The 23,522-nt window shown below is 34.3% G+C and overlaps 2 protein-coding genes across 2 annotated transcripts; one reads left to right on the top strand and one right to left on the bottom strand.

Annotated features, from left to right (window-relative positions):
• Positions 1–480: 480 nt before the first annotated feature.
• Positions 481–1,822, bottom strand: LOC123665468 (dynein light chain roadblock-type 2-like). The gene is made up of 4 exons (XM_045599770.1): positions 1,731–1,822; positions 1,584–1,662; positions 1,354–1,454; positions 481–951 (listed from the first exon to the last, which is right to left on the bottom strand). Exons 1-4 carry the CDS (start codon positions 1,731–1,733, stop codon positions 841–843), a joined length of 294 nt encoding a protein of 97 aa, XP_045455726.1. The 5' UTR covers positions 1,734–1,822; the 3' UTR covers positions 481–840.
• Positions 1,823–2,123: 301 nt separating this feature from the next.
• On the top strand, positions 2,124–10,581 carry LOC123665382 (SH3 domain-binding protein 5-like). Its single transcript, XM_045599695.1, has 9 exons — positions 2,124–2,317; positions 2,654–2,845; positions 4,000–4,185; positions 4,590–4,711; positions 6,461–6,642; positions 7,225–7,400; positions 8,049–8,265; positions 8,469–8,607; positions 10,446–10,581. The coding sequence occupies exons 1-9, from the start codon at positions 2,267–2,269 to the stop codon at positions 10,579–10,581; spliced, it is 1,401 nt and encodes a 466-aa protein (XP_045455651.1). The 5' UTR covers positions 2,124–2,266.
• Positions 10,582–23,522: the final 12,941 nt, after the last annotated feature.

The raw sequence follows: 23,522 nt of genomic DNA, 5'->3' as shown, positions 1-23,522 counted from the left end.
ACGTAAGACATGGTTAATTTCATATAAATTATATACTTTGGTGAATAATATAAATCTTACAATTAGAAATTTTATGAATAAAAAATAAACAAGTACCTTTCAAAGTTATTTAATTTTTAAGTAAGTTTTATTATATCCTAAATGAGTACATAAATTATTTGATAAACTTATTTTATAGTAAAAAATAAATATAACCTTTAGGGCCAGTACTTTTTATTTTTTTAATGATATTTAATATAAAAAAATAGTATATAAAATAAAAAATGATATTGCAATTGTTATATTATTTATATTTACGAAATTATTATTACAAAAATAAATAATGGCCAGAACAGAACATTAATTTAAAAGGTATTAAAATTTAGTATAGGTGTTATATAAACAAAAAAAAAAAAAAAAATTACATTCATACCCATCTTTTTTGTAAACAATGACTGGAATAAATGGAATAATTTATTGCATTAGACTACTAAAGATGAATTTGAATCAAATTTAAATTTTATTGATATCCTAAAAAAATTAGAGTGAATTACCTCACAAATTCACAGGTTGAAGTCTGTGCAATAATCACTACAACTTAGGAGGCTAGCTAATTAGTAACATTGACATTGTACACATATTAATTACTTTAAAAGGTCATATTAGTTGTCCGTATCTAGATTCTTATGACAGAATCTTAGTGTAAGTTTAATATGAAGCAGTGTCTATTAAAATGGAAATACAAACAAGAACCTTAAAGAAATGTCAAGTATTTAGACATAAGATATTTAAGACCATTACTGCTAAGTTATAGCACATGAAAAGTACATCTTAACCTAATATATAACAAATATATATGGACTAGTCCGAAGTGTTCTGGATGACGATTAGTATAAACTCTCTGTCCGGTGCAATCAATATCTCGTGCCTTCTACTTCTCACTCTTAAAAATGATAACTCATTTGTAGAATCCTGAAAAAATTAATAAAATGCTTATATTCTATAACAGTCTAAGAATGTTATAAGAAGCTAATGTTTTATTAGTACAAAAGTGAGTGCTACTTTTAATATGAGAAAGTTCAGAAAAATTAGAAATTTATGCATAATATTAAATAGATAACATGTTTCTTACAAGATGATATGATATAATAAGATGTTTCTTATATAGTAACAAATATTTTCTACCCATCATTGTGTGCAAACAAATAATTATGCAAAGCACATGATAACAAAGTATATCACTTTATTAGAACAAAAATATTGCTATTTATGTTTAAGTACTTGACGTTAACATACTTTTTGAAATAACTTTTGACATAAACTAACTGATTTTTCATTAGTTCCACAAATATAAAAATTAAGAGTTATAAGTACCATTTCACGGACAACATTCCTAGCTTTCTCCGTAAGTTGACCAAGCAAACCAGCGTAGAGCACCGAAGTTGCGTTATCTAAAGAACTTTTAATAGGAATGCCTGAAAAACACAAAAAAATCACGTAAAAAAATCAATAACACCCAGTTAATGATCCATTATGTATTGTTCTCCACTTAATAAATCAATATTACAACAAGTTTCTATGGTAATACACTGAAAAGTTCAAACCTTCGTGATTTACGATGACGACACCCATAACACCCTTGTGGGCCTGGATCCTCTTAATAGTTTCTTCAACTTCTGTCGCCTGTAACATGTAAACAATAAATACACTTGTAAATAAACTATGTATAACATATTCAGAGCTTTAAATACCATTATTAATGTTCAATAAGAAATGTATAAGTAATTGGATGATCCACTGTTACTTTCGCATTTGTGACACATCTGTCAACAAGGAAAATAATGGTGTTGCTATTTCATCCACATTAAAGTTCCTAATGTTTTACATTGTAATTATTTAACTATATTGTGTACTTGCGATGACACAAATACCAGTACCAAATATCTAAAATAAAGTAAATTTTATAAAATCATCAAACTATCTACTTATTAGTTTTCATTTGCTTTACTTGTACATGCGCAGTCACATAAAAAGGTAATACAATTTTGCCGATAATTACAATTTTATTAAAAGTAGTAACACTAAAGTTGACATTTACCATAGCCAATAACAATAAGCAAATCCGCAGGCGGAACGAAGCTTTGTATTGTAACTTTAGAAGCTTGGAGCCTAATATTCGCTTCTTAGCGATGGCAATAAAGTGTTCCTCTGAACAATAGCAATAAATCGTGTATAAAACTTTACACTGAATGTAATTTTAAGTAAAATGTATTTTATTTGAGAGACAATGAGCGATAGTGCCGCTGAATGTTCTGAAACTCTAGATCCTCGGGTACAGGTAAAAATAATCGATATTATAAAGCCACTATATAACAGTAAGCGATGAATAGATTATTTTTCCTGTAGGTTGTTGTCATGATCAATTGGTCTAAGTACCCGGAAGAAATTAATATTCCTAAAAATAAATAAACGAATGAGTAAAAATAAAGTTACGCAATTTTTTATCAATTTATTTGTAATTAATATTCTTTTTGTGTACTTTTGTTTATATTATATAATTATTTAGTATTTACTTTAGAATTGTTTCACTTACATGAATTAAAAAAAAAAAACATAGTATAAAACCTATTTTCAGTAATATACTGAAAAAATAATAAAAAATTTTTTTTCTCAGATTGAGCTAGAAAGGCTTAATACAGCCACAGATGAAATAAATAGACTAGAAGTAGAGTTAGACGAAGCCCGTCTTGCCTTCCGTAGACTCCTTGCCGAGGGCCACCTGCGGATACAGCAACTGACTAAGAAACTTGGCACGAGTATACATAAAGCACGGCCTTATTATGAAGCTAGATTTAGAGCTAATATTGTAAGTATTATTTGGTAATTTTATGATAAAAAAAAATACAGTACTACTTGTCCTACATTGTCATTCATTTTATAAAAAAAAAATGTTAGAATGTGATTGAAATGTTTGAATAACATCAATATTTTAACAGAGATAAAATGTAAAAGTATGTTATTTTAAACATGGAAAATATTATTCCAGTTGTTAACATTACAATTAGTATCCATAATTAGTACAGTATGGATAACTGATTAAATTCTCATTGTTGTGTGGCCAAATTTTTATTCTTGGTACACTCTTATTAAACTAGGTTTATTCGAATGAATGGATCTGACCCGACGAACTTGAACGCCCAATTTTTTTTCTGGGGAGTTTTTAATTTTTTTTTTCTGGGGAGTTTTTAATTTTTTTTTCCGGGGAGTTTTTAATTTTTTTTTCTGGGGAGTTTTTAATTTTTTTTTTCGGGGAATTTTTAATTTTTTTTTCCGGGGAGTTTTTAATTTTTTTCCGGGGAGTTTTTAAAAAAAATTCTGGCGAGTTTTTAATTTTTTTTTCTTTATACAACCCTTATGATAACTATAACTACGAAAAAAATAATAAACCATGTTTGTTCAGACGTTCGGAAACTATGCGTGTATTACATTTCAAGGGTATATTTTTATTTTATAGATTAGCTGTGCCCGTGACTTTGTACCTGTGCAATTTAACAAAAACAAAAAAGTTGCCAGCGAAAGTCCCGTAAAAATCAGTCCTGCCATTTTAGAGATTAGCCGGAACAAACAGACAAACAGACAGACAAAAATTGTGAAAAATGGTATTTTGGTATATGTACTGTGTATACATCCATATGCATTTAGTAAAAAGCTGTTATTTTATTATATACTCCAATTTTATTTATTTGTATAGAATAGATTATCGATAAGCCTATTGGCTCAGTTTACAGTGACCCTACTCTGTGTACCCTGTGACCCCTGCGGGTCCTGAGTATACAATTCCTACCTCGAGTCCCAGGTGTATTATTTTATGTTTATTTATCAAAAAAATTGGTTACTACATAAGTCAACTGTTACCTAAACCAAATACATCAAGTTGCTTATATACAAAAGACTACTGTGTGTGTGTGTGTGTGTGTGTGTGTTAAAGAAAAAAAAAACCATTTGTTTTTCTGATTGCAGACGTCTCAAGAGCTACAAGCAGCCAACCTTGCATATGACAAAGCAAACAGTGCTCATGCAGCGGCAAGGGAAATGGTGTATTTGGCAGAACAGGGCTTGGCAAGACTTGCTGAAGGTTCTGGTGGGGTCACTCTGGACCCCGCCTGGCAAGAAATGCTCAATCATGCTACACACCGTGTTAACCAAGTAAATAATTTTCTAAAAGATTTAACCCGTCTTGTTGCCCCTACTATTGACATGAGAGCTGGTGCAGTTTTTGCCCAGACATTCAGCGTAGCGAATCAACTGGGACATACCGCTGACATTTTTAACACCATTTCTACTACTTTCTGCAAATATATATATAGTTCCTAATTTATGAATTGTCAATATGTATAATATCGTAAGATTTCGAAAAAAAAATAAAAAATAAACTAACTTAAAAAACTACATTACCAATTTTTAAACTTCTTTAACTAGTAGAATGCTATGTTATCACTAAGTGAAGTAGTCCATATTTTGATAGGATCTTTCCTGCTGTGCTCTACGTCAATGAAACACTATAATATAGCTCAATTGATATCTTAACAACCTGTCAATATCCCATGAAGGCGGAGTCAGACCGAGCGTCCGCGACGGTGACGCAGCGGTCTAAGGCCGCGACACACAGGGCGGCCGCCACGCTGGTACAGCAACTACAGAATAGCCTAAAACGACACATCGCTAAGTCAAGGTAAATATGGATAATAATATTAATTTTATTATATATTTATTTGTCAGACTGTCGAAGGTGTACAGACATCATTTCCTAATTGAATGTATACGAATTCAATCTGGCCGAGAAGCCATTATGAGACTTATGGATTTGAATAGATTAGATACTGGAATGTTCTATGGTATACTGGAGCGTCCAACTTCTATTGAGGCCATAATACTATTCAGCCAGATCTGATTGTATAGTTAGAATAAGGTTATGATGGGACTGACATGTTTGGAAGTGACATATTTAATTCTAATCTCAATCTATGAAAAACTAGATAGACCATAAATACATTTTTTTTTTTCGTTTGTGTATTCTCTTATATAGATCTTAATTTTTTATTTTTCTGTTTTGCTTTTCTACCAATAAAACCTTCGTGTATAGACAGTAGCTTAAACCATTATGTAAATTAATTTGACGATACACCTCTATGAGTAGCTTTTAACTTAATTTTGGTATTTAATAATATTAATCGCTTGACATTGGGTATACATCCAGTTCACTTCCAGGAAATATGTGTATATAATACATATATTTGAAAAATCCAAAAGTGCACGCCTCACGCACCCCTTTAAAATTATTGCTTGCAGCTTATACTTATTAGCGCCCTCTAGTAGCTTGCTTGAGAAGTAATTATCGACCATACAACGATTATAAGTTCGATGGTTGATTTGGTTCTTACAGATAATCTCATTATTTGCAGATAATCAAAGATAGCTCTGATCTATATTATTATGATAGAAACGTTAAAATATTTATAGTAAAAAATGCAAGAATTTTTCAGCCTTCATATTCAATAGGCTTCTTAGTTAATAGTTTCCTGACATAATAAAAAAATAGCTTATTTAGTCGTATATACAAAACGTTGACGTCCAATATATACGTTGACGTCGTATATACGTTGACGTCCAATATAATATTATTTTTTTAATCGATTCTCTTTATTATAATAGTATTCAAAAAAGGAATTCAAATTATATTTAGTTTATAGCTTGATGTGTATTTTGTATAAAAATGTGTACTTTATGACATTTAAATACATTGTTATAAAAATATAGGGGTTTAAGAGTTAGCGCTTCCCGTACTTTTCATTTTATGAAAGTAAAGCACAATCTCCTGCGGAGGCGTGCAATAGCATATTTGCATATTTACAATTAAAAGTTAATACTTCTAAAATTTTTAATTTTATCCACATCTCATGACCATTCTTTTCTGCTTCTGTAGTTTTAGATTTTAGACTTTTAGAGCACTAACTCATCTAAGCCGATCTATTTCTTTGCTTGTTTAGTTGCACATTTCTCTTCCGCAGGCACGTGGCGGCAACGCAGCATTTTTTGGTATATTTTCAACATCTTTTGCATATTTGTGCTTTTTGAACTTTTGCTAATCTGGATGCGTACGATTAAATATTATGTAACTTTTGCGAAGATGGTGTTAGACAATTTTGTGATTTCCTTAGAACACAAAAAGATAAGTTTTTGCAAAGTTAGTAAACAGTAGTGTACAAAGAGTATTACTTATATAGCAATATATTCAAAATGTACGCACTCAGTTTAACCAGGGCGTTATTGCTTTCTCCTTTAATTCGTTAGTAATTAGATAAATGCTTGATTGCTTTTTTATAATAATAATATAATAAGCTTTTCCACTTATGTATAATATTTGGCAAAAGTTTTGGATGTCAAGGTAATACTTTGGAACGATCTTCTTCCAATATTTCAGACCATATTTTGAAGAGAAAGCTCGAATAAATTCTGCATTGGAAACTCAAAAAGCCAGGATACAGACCTTAGAGGAACAAGTGGCGGAAGCTAAGCAGAAATATTCTTCAGCTTTGAGAAACTTGGAGCGAATATCTGACGAAATACACCGACATCGATCTAGGAGGCAGTCTGCTAAGAATGGTATGGTTTTTCTTATTTCAATAGCACCAAATATCGTCTAATATTTTATTATGACTGAGTGGCAAAATGAATAGTTTCTAAATTCAAATTTAGGAAAAGAGTTATTTAAAAAAAAATGAACGGAATTTGTTTGATTTTTGCACAATTCAGAACGAACAGAATCATTGTATTTTCTAGAATAACAATCGATTACAAACAACAAATTCCATAATATCTTCTGTCGCGAAGATTTTTGACGATGGATTAATGATTGTAACGTTCCTAAAAGATCAGAACAGAGTGCAATTATTATATCTTGTAGTTATTAAAACGTATACAATAAATAATTTTCGATAGTTTTAAAACCGCATTAAGACATAGGCTAAGTAGCCTATGCCCATCATCCCAATTTTTTTACGGAATTTCGACTTAAGCTGGTTAAACTGTAGAGTTCCTCTATAATTTATATCTATAACGGGATATTTACCATGTTTGTTGTTGATCAATGTTTGCACTAAAGCGTTCACCTTGTAATATGTTATTATATGTTACATATATTATTATGTTTTTAATGTATATCTATACAACTTTTTAAAATTGCAGAAATAGATCGCTCAACAATAACAGACACGGCGAGTGAATCAAACGCAAGCGAAACTTTAGAAGAAATTTGCTCGCAAAACAATGATGAAAATGTACGCGAGTGGTTACGGAGAGTAGATAGAAGCGACCCGGACACTTGGACAGAGATCGACCTTGACTACTCCAGCCCTGAAGAGGTATAACTTTATTTTTATATTAGGGAGGCAAACAAGCGTATGGCCCACCTGATGATAAGCGGTTATATATGTAATACCTATGGACACCTGCAACACCAGGAACATCGCCAACGCGTTATCGACCCTACCCCCCAGCTCCAAGGAGCTCTCGCAGGCGGTGGTCAACTCACTCATCACAGGAAGATAACACAAAATGAGAGCAGTGTTATTTAACTGTGATATTCCATAAGTTTGAGGTACTTCTACAGTCGAGCCGCTTCAGATTTCGAGCAAGTTATTTGCGATAATTCTATATTGAATAATACTCAAATGCAACTTTTCTGTCAACTTTCGAAATTAACCTAAATCTGAATTTATACTAAAATGGATTTCTTGAAATGTAATTTTTAGTAACATTATTTTAAAAATAACAAGACACAAGAATTAGATATACACAGGTAGTTTGATCTTATCCTCCTTGTGTAGTGACACAAGCGATATTTATCAGACAAATCACTTGGGCAAATTTATTTTGGGTGTTGAACAAAACGCCCAGAAGAAATGTCCAATATGACATTTGTGTATTTTAAAGAATTTAAATCTTAATATAAGCTAGTTTATTTATTGGCTATCTTGCCAAGTTCTCAAGCCTTACTTTTCTTCCCTTAGATAAGTTTCGAAAAATGTTTGCTACGACCTCGGTCGTCACCAGACAAGTCATCACCGCCCAGTCCAGCGGAATGCCGTGCATCGGCCGCATCCCCCCGGCGGATCATCACCAGGGCGAGGGACCAGGCCTTGCGGGCTGAACTCGAACGAGGTCGCAGACAGAGTCTCGACGCTCTATTGCATGATACTGGCGAGAAGGTCAAGGAAATGTTCCAGGGTGAGTGACAAATTGTTTAGAAATGAAAAAATCAGATGAGCTCTTGAATTTTTGGACATGTTTGTAGGTACTTATCACGTCGAGAATTCAAAGAGAAACATTTTTTTTTTTTTTGTAATTCTTGTAGTCGAAAAAAAAAGCGTTTTGTAAAAATGTAAATTTGAACCTCCTCAGATAAATTGTAAAAATAATCCCGTTCCCAGGGCTGTCTCTGTTCGGCGAGCGGCGCGGCTCGGGCCCGGGCTCCGCCCCGCGCACCCCGCGCCGCGCCTCCCCGCGCCGCCGCTCGCCCGCCTCCTCCGCCTCCGACGAGCGCTACTCCGACACCGACAGCCTGGCCAGGTACTGTACTGTGTACTGTGTACTACTGTACTACATACTGTTCGGCGAGCGGCGCGGCTCGGGCCCGGGCTCCGCCCCGCGCACCCCGCGCCGCGCCTCCCCGCGCCGCCGCTCGCCCGCCTCCTCCGCCTCCGACGAGCGCTACTCCGACACCGACAGCCTGGCCAGGTACTGTACTGTGTACTGTGTACTACTGTACTACATACTGTTCGGCGAGCGGCGCGGCTCGGGCCCGGGCTCCGCCCCGCGCACCCCGCGCCGCGCCTCCCCGCGCCGCCGCTCGCCCGCCTCCTCCGCCTCCGACGAGCGCTACTCCGACACCGACAGCCTGGCCAGGTACTGTACTGTGTACTGTGTACTACTGTACTACATACTGTTCGGCGAGCGGCGCGGCTCGGGCCCGGGCTCCGCCCCGCGCACCCCGCGCCGCGCCTCCCCGCGCCGCCGCTCGCCCGCCTCCTCCGCCTCCGACGAGCGCTACTCCGACACCGACAGCCTGGCCAGGTACTGTACTGTGTACTGTGTACTACTGTACTACATACTGTTCGGCGAGCGGCGCGGCTCGGGCCCGGGCTCCGCCCCGCGCACCCCGCGCCGCGCCTCCCCGCGCCGCCGCTCGCCCGCCTCCTCCGCCTCCGACGAGCGCTACTCCGACACCGACAGCCTGGCCAGGTACTGTACTGTGTACTGTGTACTACTGTACTACATACTGTTCGGCGAGCGGCGCGGCTCGGGCCCGGGCTCCGCCCCGCGCACCCCGCGCCGCGCCTCCCCGCGCCGCCGCTCGCCCGCCTCCTCCGCCTCCGACGAGCGCTACTCCGACACCGACAGCCTGGCCAGGTACTGTACTGTGTACTGTGTACTACTGTACTACATACTGTTCGGCGAGCGGCGCGGCTCGGGCCCGGGCTCCGCCCCGCGCACCCCGCGCCGCGCCTCCCCGCGCCGCCGCTCGCCCGCCTCCTCCGCCTCCGACGAGCGCTACTCCGACACCGACAGCCTGGCCAGGTACTGTACTGTGTACTGTGTACTACTGTACTACATACTGTTCGGCGAGCGGCGCGGCTCGGGCCCGGGCTCCGCCCCGCGCACCCCGCGCCGCGCCTCCCCGCGCCGCCGCTCGCCCGCCTCCTCCGCCTCCGACGAGCGCTACTCCGACACCGACAGCCTGGCCAGGTACTGTACTGTGTACTGTGTACTACTGTACTACATACTGTTCGGCGAGCGGCGCGGCTCGGGCCCGGGCTCCGCCCCGCGCACCCCGCGCCGCGCCTCCCCGCGCCGCCGCTCGCCCGCCTCCTCCGCCTCCGACGAGCGCTACTCCGACACCGACAGCCTGGCCAGGTACTGTACTGTGTACTGTGTACTACTGTACTACATACTGTTCGGCGAGCGGCGCGGCTCGGGCCCGGGCTCCGCCCCGCGCACCCCGCGCCGCGCCTCCCCGCGCCGCCGCTCGCCCGCCTCCTCCGCCTCCGACGAGCGCTACTCCGACACCGACAGCCTGGCCAGGTACTGTACTGTGTACTGTGTACTACTGTACTACATACTGTTCGGCGAGCGGCGCGGCTCGGGCCCGGGCTCCGCCCCGCGCACCCCGCGCCGCGCCTCCCCGCGCCGCCGCTCGCCCGCCTCCTCCGCCTCCGACGAGCGCTACTCCGACACCGACAGCCTGGCCAGGTACTGTACTGTGTACTGTGTACTACTGTACTACATACTGTTCGGCGAGCGGCGCGGCTCGGGCCCGGGCTCCGCCCCGCGCACCCCTGCGATCTCTAAAATCGTAATTATATTTTCTGTTAACAGGTTATTTAATTATGTCCTCTTCTTTCTTGCAGTGTGGAGATGCTAACAGACGAACAGATAGCATCTCTAATGCTGGACGCTCAGTTGGAAGCGGTGTGTGAACGTCTCGCCGGCGTTGCGAGTTGCAGAGTAGCGAGGTCTCCGCATTCCCCTGAAGCGCGATATTAAGCCATCAGCCTCTAAAACTTACCGATGGTATGAGATACAATCTAGATTGGTATACTTTAAGTCTTAATTTATTATTCAAAAATGTGAACTGCGATATTGAGCCATATGCCTCTAAGAACCTATCTAGGTATGAAATAATACCCACACCTCATGCCTTATGTCCTAATTTATTATACAAAAACGTGGGCCGCGATATTAAGCCATAAATTTTCACCTAGGTATGAGAAAAAACTTGGGCATACCAACCTTGTACCATAATGTACCATACAAAATGTTTAAATGTTACAACTATTTAAGACACATTATCAGATGTGTCCGTTAGATTTTTTTTCCTACGTTCGCTACAGTAAACTCTGGGGGCGGGGGCGGGTTTCTTATCCATCCTCCACACAAAGCTAAACCCCTAAAATGTTATGCACTTTTTGGTTTCTAATAACTTTTACTTATAATTTACGAGAAATTTTTCGGGTAGGAAGAGGTACAAATATCGAATTAAAAATGGGGGATGAACGTTTTTATAGTACAAATGTGTAATACATATGTAACTTGTAAACAGTAGTTTAAAAGAGGTAGGGTAGTTTTTAATAAAATGGTAACTAACTAATCACGATATAGTCCTTATTTTATAGTAAGTTTTAAAGCTTGAATTGAAGTCTTAAAACTTGATCCGGCTTGAAGGACCACTGTTTTTATTTACCATCAACGTTATTATCCGGCTTGAAGGACCACTGTTTTTATCATCAACGTTTGTGTCCTAATTACACATACACATACTTATCAAATACATGTACACTTTGTACTAGACTGCACAGTAGCTGACACATCTGATAATGTTTGGTCAGCGTTACATACAGACAGTGAATAACTGTGATAATCCTTATTAACCATATTTGAAGCTAACCCTATTTTGTAATCATTTATTTTGACTTGATTTGAACAAATCAAACCATTCTTAAGGAACCATATTGTGTTGACATTATAAGTTCGATTAAAGAAATATTAAAAAAGAATGATTTAAGCTTTTAAGAGCTCTTAAGGCGCTATTAAAAAGAACGTAGCTTACTGATAATAAGCTTAATCTACCACGCAGCTTTAGCGGATTAGCAGAAGTATGAATTTTGGAGTTTCTGCTAAAAAAAAATTACTGCGATATTTTCATCACCAACCATACATATCTGTTTGACACTAAACTCAGTTCTATTAGATTTGATACCGTAATTGTCACGTACAATTTACGTCTATTATCATTTTGTTCACGTTAGCTCATAATTCATTTTAATATAAAAATCATGAGCCCAGTAATGAAATATAGGCTGTTAAAAAGCTGAGTCTTAATTAAGCCAAATTTTGATCCTATCATTGATATATGTATGAAGGGGGTACATTGTTGTACCGTATATTAAAAAAATAACTTTTGACAAATATTAGAATTTTAACTTAAAAATTAATGTTGATGACGCGGTAAAATTTGTCAATTTATTTTGTACCTATAGTAAAAGTATTTTGATTGTAATGAAATCAATTGAAAATATTCATTAAAGAAACGACAAGAAAATATACATTTTTCAATAATTAACCGTGAATTATGGTAGCAAGATCCATATTCAGTTTAAAAATAACTGTATTTTAAAATTGAGTGCTATGCGAAAAATTTAAGTCAATAACAATATTTGTTAATTTGCTCTAATCTCTAGTGTCTCGGTAGACATCGCTCTTTTATTATGTTATCGGCTTTATTAGATATTACAATAAACGCTGGAACGGTCAATTTTTGATATGATATTATAAAAACCTAATTTCCCTAGTGTAGGGAAAGAGATTGAAAAAAAAACCGGTAAAAAAACTATCTAAGAATATTCGTATTAAATTGATAGTTTTAATTTACAAAAATGTAGATTTTTATAAATAACGCATATGACATTGTAATATCATTACAATATCATAATTAAATAATAATAATAACAGCATTACAACAAATAAAATTAAATCCAAGCTTCGTATTAAATTGATAGTTTTAATTTACAAAAATGTAGATTTTATAAATAACGCATTTGACATTGTAATATCATTATAATATCATAATTAAATAATAGTAATAACAGCATTACAACAAATTAAATAAAATTCAAGCTTACATAATTATAATAACGAAATTCTACATATATTAAGTTTTTTTTAATGACGTCTAAATACAGATTATATGTAGACTACGGATTAAAAAATAAATATTTTTCTATGAATGACAGCAGTGACTTAGGTAAATCTTTTGGAAAAACCGAATGATATGAAAAAGGTAATCATTGTAATTTAATAACGCGTAGTAATGTTTTTGAAGGCTAGATGTCCCACGCAGTTTCGACGATTCGAATGATAATGTGACTTATTACAGGCTGTAATCTTCTTTAACAATTATATCAGCTTAACGTCTCCGACTGTGTGACCGTTTTGTTTCTTATTACACATTACTTGTAGTAAAGATGTGTAATTTTATGTATGTGATTTTTACGAATGTTGTAGTTCATGTCTGTGTGAATATAAATATGTTAGAAGCAATATCATGTAAGTTAAAAACGTTTGATTGATAAATTTACTATTTGCCATCTCTGTCACGTAAATAAGTGATAGTTTGTGAAAGAGACAACGTGATAACTGCAAGTAAAATTCACATTTAAATTATACGGAGCTTATTTTAAAGTGGCAACATTCAAGTAATTTTAAAAATCGAATGTTGATTTTAAAAAATAAGTCACGCCTAATTCCGCCTTTTTTGGATAAACAAAATCTTAAACTATTTAAAAAAATACTTTTACGTTACCATAATTTTTTTAAAGGAATATTTTGGCTTATGTTTACACATTAAGTTATGCTTAGTTTTGCCTTGTCAAAGTATCACCGCCTTAAATGTAAAAGAAAAATAATTTTACTGTTAAGTGCATTTAATTTCAATAGAATAATAATAATATACTTTATTGCACATTTAAAGAACACAATTTACATTGCAAGCAATTATAGTCTCAAATTGTACAACAAAGTGATCTTATTGCTATAAAGCAATCTCTTCCAAACATCCTGATAATGAGAGTGATATTATTTACCTGTATAAAAACAGATGTTTAGAAACGTTAACAAGTTAAGAAGAGTTGTTAAACATTATTATTTTCAATGTTGATAGGAATAAATGCATGAGTCAAAGGAATTGAGTGCTTGTGTTTAATGAAGATCACACTAGCTTCACTATAGATTTAGGAATCGCAATAAATTATCTAAAATCACATGCGTCCTGTAATGCCTATATTCGCCTAGATTAATGATATTCTAGATTTAAACATAGGTATAAAATTAAAAACTAGTAAATGACAAAATATGTTAGTTAAAAGTTTTTACTAGTGGAGAGAATTTTTACAACGTAGTTGAGTTCCTGTTGGCATTTTCCGTCTTTATTATGAACGTTTTAAAAGTACATACAGAATGATTAAAAACATTAAAAGAAGTAAATAGTACATGAGTATTCAGTTACAGATTCCAAAATGTTGTTATATTATATTAAAAACTAAAAAATTAATATTATTATAATTTTTAAAATTAAGTATAAACTTTTTAGTTCATCGATGATAAATTTTATAAATAGTATTATTTATGCTAGTTTTTTTTTTTTCTATTTTAACAGTATTATTTTGATGCAAATTTCAGCTTAATTTTTTGTTTAATGTTTTGACTATTTATTAATATTATACTCTCATTAAAAATGACAATTTTCTTATGATAATTTAACTAGATGTAGTAGCTATTTATTTAAGTTTAAAACTCGCGTAAAAAATTTAAATATTATAAAATTAATATGAAAATTTTACGCTTATATCATAAATATTCAGTAGATGTATAAAATGCGCTTTAATATAAATGATTTTCTTTGAAAAAATTGATTTCATTATTTAAATAAAAAATGTATTACGTTTCTATAATTCGAATTATTGCTGAAATTGTGATAAATTAACTTATTGATAGCTTTTTATCATATCATAAGTAAAGTTACAATTCTTTTTGCAAATATAAGATTTAAAAAAACATTTAGTAATAAAATAAAAATATCAAGCCGATAATAATAATTCATATTACGAGTAGGAAAAGAATTATAATTGTAATACTATGTGTCTTCTCAACATGATTGTGTACGCGTATTATTTGTACATACGAGTAGGTATATAAACCAAACCTCATCAAATATATAAGCAATAGTAAGAAATATTTTCTTTAATATGTGTGAAAATAGACTAACGAAAAATATGTGAAAACACATAGGAGAATGGATGAAAGCGATAGGCGTTAAATTAAATCACCTATACTACATACTACATAGGGTACCAATTCTAAGCTAAATACTCGTACATATCTGTCTAGTGCTGAATAGAATTAGTAGCTTAAAGCAGCATTTTGCAACTGAACTACATTACTACACACATTAATTACGTGAGCTCAGAATGGGGGGGAAGGGGTCCAATGATATCTCACTTAAACCGAGGGAGGGGATAATCGAAAATCTCACATCAACTTCAAAAAGTATAAAATGTTAAAAAATAAATATTTGAGTGTTAATTATGTCCACTAAAGTAAATCTCATGGCTATTAAAATCATTTAGTTTTTAAACATTTTTGAATATCATATCAAAAATTGACCGCTCCAGCGGGGATCAAACCCGCGTCTCCTGCTGACCGGTTCGGCGCTCTGGACAATTAAGCTATGGAACGATGTACCCGCTAGATCGAAATTTTTGATATGATGATTCCTAATGTGTGGGTAACACAAAAATAAAAATCGTACACATTTAGTTTTTGCTTTGAATTTAATTTTATTTAAATAAATTGACTATAGTATACTTGAACAGTTTATTATTTCCCGTCAATCTCTATTATGACGCCGCGTTGGCACAACGGTTACAGTCATGGATTGTGCCTGTTGCGCTGGCGGTTGCGGGTTCGATTCCCGCACATAACAAACATTTGCCATACAGGTGTTTGCCGTGGTCTGGGTGTTTGTGCAGTCCTTGTGGGTCTCCCCACCGTGCCTCGGAGGGCACGTTAAGCCGTCGGTCCCTGTTTCCTTCTCCTACATGGGGAAAGAAGCCTATGCCCAGTAGTGGGATATTACAGGCTGAAGCGAATCTCTATTATATACAGCGTCAATCTCACGTAACGGGAGAAGGGGGTCAGGCAAATCTCACTGAATCTCACCTAAGGAGGGGGGGGGGGGGGTGAACTGATTAAAAAAATAGCTCACGTAATTAATGGACACCCCTTACTTTCTTACTTACTTTTATTTGACTAATATTCTACATACTACTACAATTCTACATACTTAGGAATGTTTTGTATGTGTGGTTTCATTCAAAGCCTCTCACTTATCCAACCCTTTGTATATTAAAAAAGAAAACATAATTAAAAATGGGTTAAGAAATACCAGAATAGCGAACGGAAGTCTACTACTACTACTAACCATGACGTAATGGCAGTGTCAGTGTAAATTGACCAGTCCATGACATCATAATGTTTTGACACTTTAAGTATTCGTTCATTCATTCAGATTGACTTCCAACAAACAGTGCAACAGTTAAGTAATCATTAGGTGTCTGTGAAGACTGACTTGTCTACTGACTTGTCTTTGACTTTGACGTCATAATGACACTAAGTACTGGTGCGAAGTTGCGAATTTACCAAAAATGTCAAAATATATGTGTTTTGTCACGGACTTCTACACAGGTCTGGCAACAACAGTAGTGGGGGTACGTCGGCTTAATGGTCGCGCTTTTCTTTTCAATTTACGGCCGCCAGAGAATAAAAAATATAAAGATAATAGATGTGCGTGCTGTGCAACGAAGACAGAATAGCATTCTACTTCTTATTCTATCACACGTCACGCATTGCTTTAAAATATAACCAATTACAATAAATCGTCACCACCGCACCATTTGACCGCACCCATCGATAGCAGAGATGTACAGCGGCTTTGACGCGAACGAAAAGTTACGACACTATCGTACTAATCTCTCATTATTGAAATCGGGCTTCATTGCATGACCTGTATATAAGACCGCGGTTTTAGTAGATTACGACGATACACTGGCTGTTTTGTTATGAATGTGTTGTTCTCACCTTTAATGTTTATGCTACAAATAAAACTTTAGTATGATATGAACTTCATTTTTTAAGTCCTTAGGAATTTTAGTACTGCTAAGTATGGTCGGATTTATTCTGGATCATACTCTGAGATAATACTCAAAATGTAAGAATCCTCATTATTAAATATAATTTAAAAAACTCTTCATTATTTTTCGATTAATTTTATGTTTGAAAAAGTGATAACGTAATTTAAAATTGTAATATTTCGAGCATTGAAAATGTTATTTGTATCGTCTACAAATCTTTACTTTTTTAATTTATATAAATTTTGTTTTTTATTATTTCATTATAAAATTTAATAAGAAAATATTATTTAAAATTCTTTTAAAATACTTATATAAACTTATAATAATATTATGTGATTTTTTACTATTTTTTTTCGATTATTTTTTTATTTATTGTCTTCCAGAAAAATTTAAATTATACATCACTATGCGACAGTTTATCTAAAAAAAGAATATTTTTAAAAGCAAAATGTTTATGTATATAGTGTTAAGTGTGAATCTCTTATGTATATACATTCGGGTTTGAATATATTTCTTATGTTGGAGAATGTACAAATTAATTTACTGGATTTTGTGTATAATAGAACAGTCAATGATTTATTATTTATAATATTAAATTATAGTGCATTTAAATTTAGTTTCGAATTATATTTTCACAGTAAAAATGTGTTCTCGTTTTAAAATTATTTTTATGTATTATATACTAATTAAATTCAATAGAAAATGTTAGTCTATCTTGATATTGAGAGGTATATTCAAAAAACAGTGAACGCAATACGAAATTCAATTGTTAAATATTAAGTAATTGTAAGTAGTGATAAAGGATCGAACACGGCTATTAATATTCGATGCTAGAGCGATGCTATATTTACATGCTACTTCATATACTACGATTATTTTTTAATGTAATTTTTTAAACAGAATTGAGAACAAAATATTTAAATATTTAAAAAAATAAACAACAGATAAATATTGTATTTTGATTCTATTTTTTTTTTTTTTTTTTTTTTTAATATATAGACTAGCGCTTGACTATGATCTCACCTGATGGCAAGTGAAGATGCAGCCTAAGGTAGAGCGCTTGCCTAGAAGATGCCTATTCACTCTTGATTTTCTAATTTAATATTTAATCAGATAAAAGATAAAATGGCATATTTACAGTTGTTTTACAGACTAGAAATTTGATTGTATACCTTTATTGTTTTCTAATGTTCACGCGAATTTCACTCATTATAATCTAACAACTTTTTCGGATTTTATCGCGGTTTATTAAGTTTTCTACTTAGCCAACGTTTCGGATACTCTACAGCAACCATGGTCACGGGAGGACCTTATAAACTGCGGTAAAATCCGAAAAAGTTGTTTCATTATAATGTATATCTTTATGTCAAAAATATTCATTAAAAAATTATACATAGTCAAAAGTGTGTAAGAATAGCATCGCATGCTGTTTTAACTAAATAGCGTAATGGCATTTTTTTTTAAATCGTAATGTGTTCGATCCTTATCGTAGGATGTGCTTCGTACGCTTTAAAAATTGTGCACAAAATTGTGACGTTGACGTCACATATTGGTCTCGATGTTAATTACATTTTCGTCATGTTTTCGTTTTTAAGTTTTATAAGTATGAATACTGGGTGTGGGTGATTTTGATATGAACACAAATACAAAAATTTAATATTATAGATCTTTTATAAAGATATATTCATTCCTGGATTTAATTCGAATTAATTTTTCAAAAATAAAGATAATAAAATTTTGTGGTTTTGAAACCCACCGGTTTAGGCTGTGTATTTGTCATAATTGTCCACATCTAATACGTATTATATAAAAAAGTATCCATGACAGGGCTGTGACGACAAAATAATAAAATTGTATCGTTAAAGAACTTAAAAGAATTACAATCACTTGCCGTCGTAATGTTATGTATTAAATTATTTCTTTACTAGTTTATTTCACATATTTTTGAGATTTTTTTTTACTTTTTTTACATTGATCTTTATATGTATAAATTATGTTATCTACCTATAAAGGTTTTCAACTTATATAATTTGATATTGTAGAAAATTAGGTAGACATATCATTTACAATAATGTCCATATCCTTAAAAATTATGAAAATACAATATGGCGAACAACCCACACTAACGCACGAATTTGTAATATGCCGACGATTTATTATCCCACATTACATGCACTTTTGCAAGTTCTTGTAGTCGAAATTTTTAGAGATTAAACAATGTTATTAATTATTATATGTGTGCATACAAATTAAATAATGATTTAATTTTCCATCCACGTATAGTATAAGTCCAGGCGTGCGCAGTTGAGGGTTGCAAGCCTAATGTTTGAAAATGTCAAAACAAATCATACAGTTCCGCTAGATGGCGCTAATTTCATTCAATGGAATAGTTTGGTAAATTCGTCAAAAAATTGTCATTATGGGCCTACAATTTTGAAAAAAAAAAATAAGAAAATTGTGTTTTTTTATGTCTTTTAATTTGAATATTGTTTTGTGATAGAGAATTTTTAGTGTACGATTAATTGATTAGTGGTATTATCATTTTTTTAAATTAATAATTTACATAATTGTATTAAATTAAGCATAATGTGTAATGATACGCGAGGATAGCTTTAAAACGTTATTATTTTCGCCGTTGTGATATTACTCTGTACAAACGTTAGCCATAATACAATAGATTAGAACTCGTGTACATATTGAGTTGGACGACTTGCCTTCAGATGAATAAACAATTAAATATTAATATGTAGTTAACTGCTGTTTTATTTATACCCAAATATTTGATTCATATTTTTAACATTTTTTTTTTAATTATACATTTTTACAATTCACAACTTAAGAATATATATATATATATATATATATTACAGATAGTTTTGGTATAAATCATGTCCACGTGGAATTGTGCCAAGAATGCCGACAGCATTTCCCTGTTGGATCGCTATGCCGATTATCTGGGCAAAAAATGCACCAGCCCTCTTGTCACCAGTGGAGGCAATAAGGCAATGAGTTATCTCATTTAAAAAATTTTTAGCACTGCTACTCCAAGGTCCCCAAGTGTCTCGACTGCAAACGGTACAAAGATGTTATTTGGAATTAGTGACGAATATATGTACCGTTTAGTCGTTTTGATTCATTCACTTGTAACGCTACATAACATCCCCAATTCACTGTTTAATACTTGTAGTGTGTGTGTATTGTAAAATAAATATTTAACTAATAAAACTTTTTTAAGATTCGTAAACTTCATCTTTGAACAGTCAGTACAGGTGATTTCAATTTGAATCTTCAGTCTTGATGATGACCTAACTTGCGTTCGTAAGGATATTTTTACATAATTAAGTCGGCAAACAAGCGTATGGTCCGGTCCACCTGATGATACGTAACCGTTTAGCTACCGTAGATTATAGACGCCTCACTCGCGACAGGAACACGAGACTATTTGAAAGCAGTATTATTTAGCTGTGATCTTCTGTAAGGTCGAGGTGTTTCCCCAGTCGGGCTACTCCAGATTTTGAGCAGGATATTTCCGGCTGGGTCCTACCTCCCTAAAAACGTTTCACGGCATCATTCTATCAACCCTTTGACTTCTACTTTCTTTCTTCACAAAAGTGAGATAAAGACTAAGAATTCAATATTGACAATTTGTATAGAAATACTAGCTGACTCCGCGAACGTTGTCTTGGCGCTAAACCCTATTAAAAAATAGGGCTTGATCGTAGAGGATTGAAAATTTTGGGTTGTATTTTTTAATGTTGTATCATAAAAAAATAAAATATAAATAATTTATCTAAAAATTAAAAAAAAATTTTTTGAGGTGTACCCATAACATTAAGGCGGATGAAAAATAGATGTTATTCGATTCTCAGACCTACCCGATATGCATACAAAATTTCACGAGAATCGGTCAAGCCGTTTCGAAGAAGTTTACCTACAAACACCGCGACATGAGAATTTTATATATTAGATATTTTTGGGAAAGAAAAAATTGCAGACTTTTTTAAAATATTTTTTGAGCATTGGGTTCTAATGAGAAAGTTATTAATAGGTAAGACATTATGCTGACAAGTTATTTATCGCTCGGATGAATCTCACTTTACACCTACGATTTGTTAGCCTAAAATTGTCAATTTTAGTATACTGTCATCATTATGACCAACATATATATATTTTTTTATGACAAATAGGCAGGCGATAGGATAGGATACGGTCGAAGGTGGAGCATGCCTGCCTAATAACAGCCTATTCACTCTGGCCGTGAAGGCACCCAGATTGTATCGTTCGGGAAACACAGACGCGGGCAACGAGTTCCATTCCTTAGCTGTGCGCATCAGGAAAGTAGTGCCAAAGCGTTTTGTGCGCGTAGGTGGCATATCGATGACATAAGGATGGAACGATCGACCGCGCCTAGTGTCCCGATGGCGAAAGGTTGTTGGGGGAATTAGATCGTGCAATTCCTTCGCACACTCACCGAAATATATTCTGTAGAACACCGACAGACGAGCTACCCTACGCCGATGATCCAGACTCTGCAACTTAGTGTCTGTCAGAGTAGGGTCACCTATGAGTCTCTTAGCTCGTTTTTCCACCGAGTCCAAAGTTGCCAGTTGGTATTTGGCGGATCCATCCCAAAGATGGCAGCAATACTCCATACTAGACCGAACTTGTGCTTGATATAGTTGAAGCAACTGTTCTGGAGTGAAGTAACGCCTGACCTTAGAGAGAATACTTAGTTTTTTTGCTGCAGTTTTTGCTTTGGACTCGATGTGTTGCCCAAAGTTCAGATTGGACGATAGTTCTATTAAATCTTATAGTAAAATTTAAACCATTTGAATCATGTTTACAGGACTTTAAAAAGGCTACAAAGAGAAAACCTCGTTACTGACTTTCCTACGACATGAATGATCAAATTTTTTACTCTAACGATAAGATCCGAAGCGGTCAATTTGACGCCGGTAAAGACACACGTTTGTATTTTCCAAACGTGTTTGTCAAGCTCTGAGCGTTTGTTTGTATTATGTGGAAGACGTTTATTCATTTATATTTTGGGTTTTAAATGAAAACCAAAAATATATTTTACAATTTTATTAATTACTGCAAAGGTTACAACAGATTACATATATTACACGGACGGCAAATACATTGACATACAACGAAACAACGGCAAATAAATTATAACTGCATTCTCTTCAACATTCACACGTTGATTTTTGATTGATTTGGTTGACAAGACATTAATAAAAAAATGAAAAATATATAATTTAGCATTTTCAACTTATAATTTATTTAAATGAAATAAAAATATAATTTTTAATAACAAGAAAAAATAAGAAAGAAATAAAATATACAGTAGGTACAAAACTATTTTGATTTAACAGGATTTCACTTTGGCAGAAGTTCTTAGAATAAATTAAAATCATAGTCAATTTGTATAACAGAGTATTAATAATAATACTTTAGAAAAATTTGAAAAAGATAAAAAATATATAAATTAGTACAGAGTATAGGCTAAAGCACGGTTCCTATATTCTTAAACAATTCGTTTTTCTTTCTAAACTTAGCATTCAATTTTGAACGTCGTGTTTAAACGAATCGTTTTCTCAATATAGGAACAGGTTCTAAGACAGATAGTAGAAATTATATTAATTCAGACACAAGGAATCTGCAATGATTGATGTGGTTAAGTTTTTATCGTATTATTATTATCAGACATTAAAAAAAAAATCATAGCAAATAGTATCTTAATATTCCAATTAAATATAAAACCAAATTCCTTTTATCTTTTATATTTTACAATATTACCTCCTACCGTACCTCTTTCAAAATGTGCTAATATTGACTCCGCACAAAAAAAAAACAATACCAAAAAACTATCACAATAAATTCACTATTTTGAGCATATTATTTTATTTATATTCAATATACATTTATATATACATCATTATTACGCTAATGAAATAAAATGTTACAGAAAAATAATTTTCTTTGGATTGTATGAAAAATTCGCACATTTCACTCCTATGTACATAATACAATAGCAAAATAAAATTTACACAGCGCTTTTAATTTACCACTAAACATTTTCTTATCAATTTTTAGACTACAGTAAATAATTTTATCAACAATTAATTTATAAATATACTAATGACTTTGGCATTGAGGCATTTAAAAAAATATATTTTGGCATACATAAGTAAATTCAATACAAAAGAATTAATCACGCCTTATTTAAAATTATAAAGAATATCTGTAAACAATTAAAATCTAGAACAAATATACACAAAAAAAAATAACAATTCCATACATATACATACAAAATACAACTACTCTTACTATATTGACAACAACTTACAAAACATGAACGCACTATTTCCTAGACACTAGACACATCTAAACAACATTTTGGTTAAAATCTTTGTACGGTCGGCCAAGAAAGGTGTGTACCAGTTTTTATTTAGTTTTCTGATCATCGGAAATTCCGACAAGGTTCGTTATTAAAAGATATTTACTGAAAGAGACATATCATGGAGCTTGGAGAGGAGAACGATCGCTACGTACTAAGGCATTAGCCCGCCTGTCCCTAAAATTTGTACATAATTATTATAGAATGAATAGTTCATTTTTCAGCCACCAGTCGCGCTACCGTCGGTAAATAGTGTCTGTGAAGTTAGCTATTTATGCCATGTGCTTGCCATTGTACATTGTACAAATTTTCTTCGCGGCATTGGTGAGAAAATAATC

The sequence above is a fragment of the Melitaea cinxia genome, chromosome 24, assembly GCF_905220565.1.
Source record: "Melitaea cinxia chromosome 24, ilMelCinx1.1, whole genome shotgun sequence".
Classification (NCBI taxonomy): Eukaryota; Metazoa; Arthropoda; class Insecta; order Lepidoptera; family Nymphalidae; genus Melitaea; species Melitaea cinxia.
Note: the sequence above shows the minus strand (reverse complement) of the source record. Positions and strands in the feature narration are given on the sequence as shown.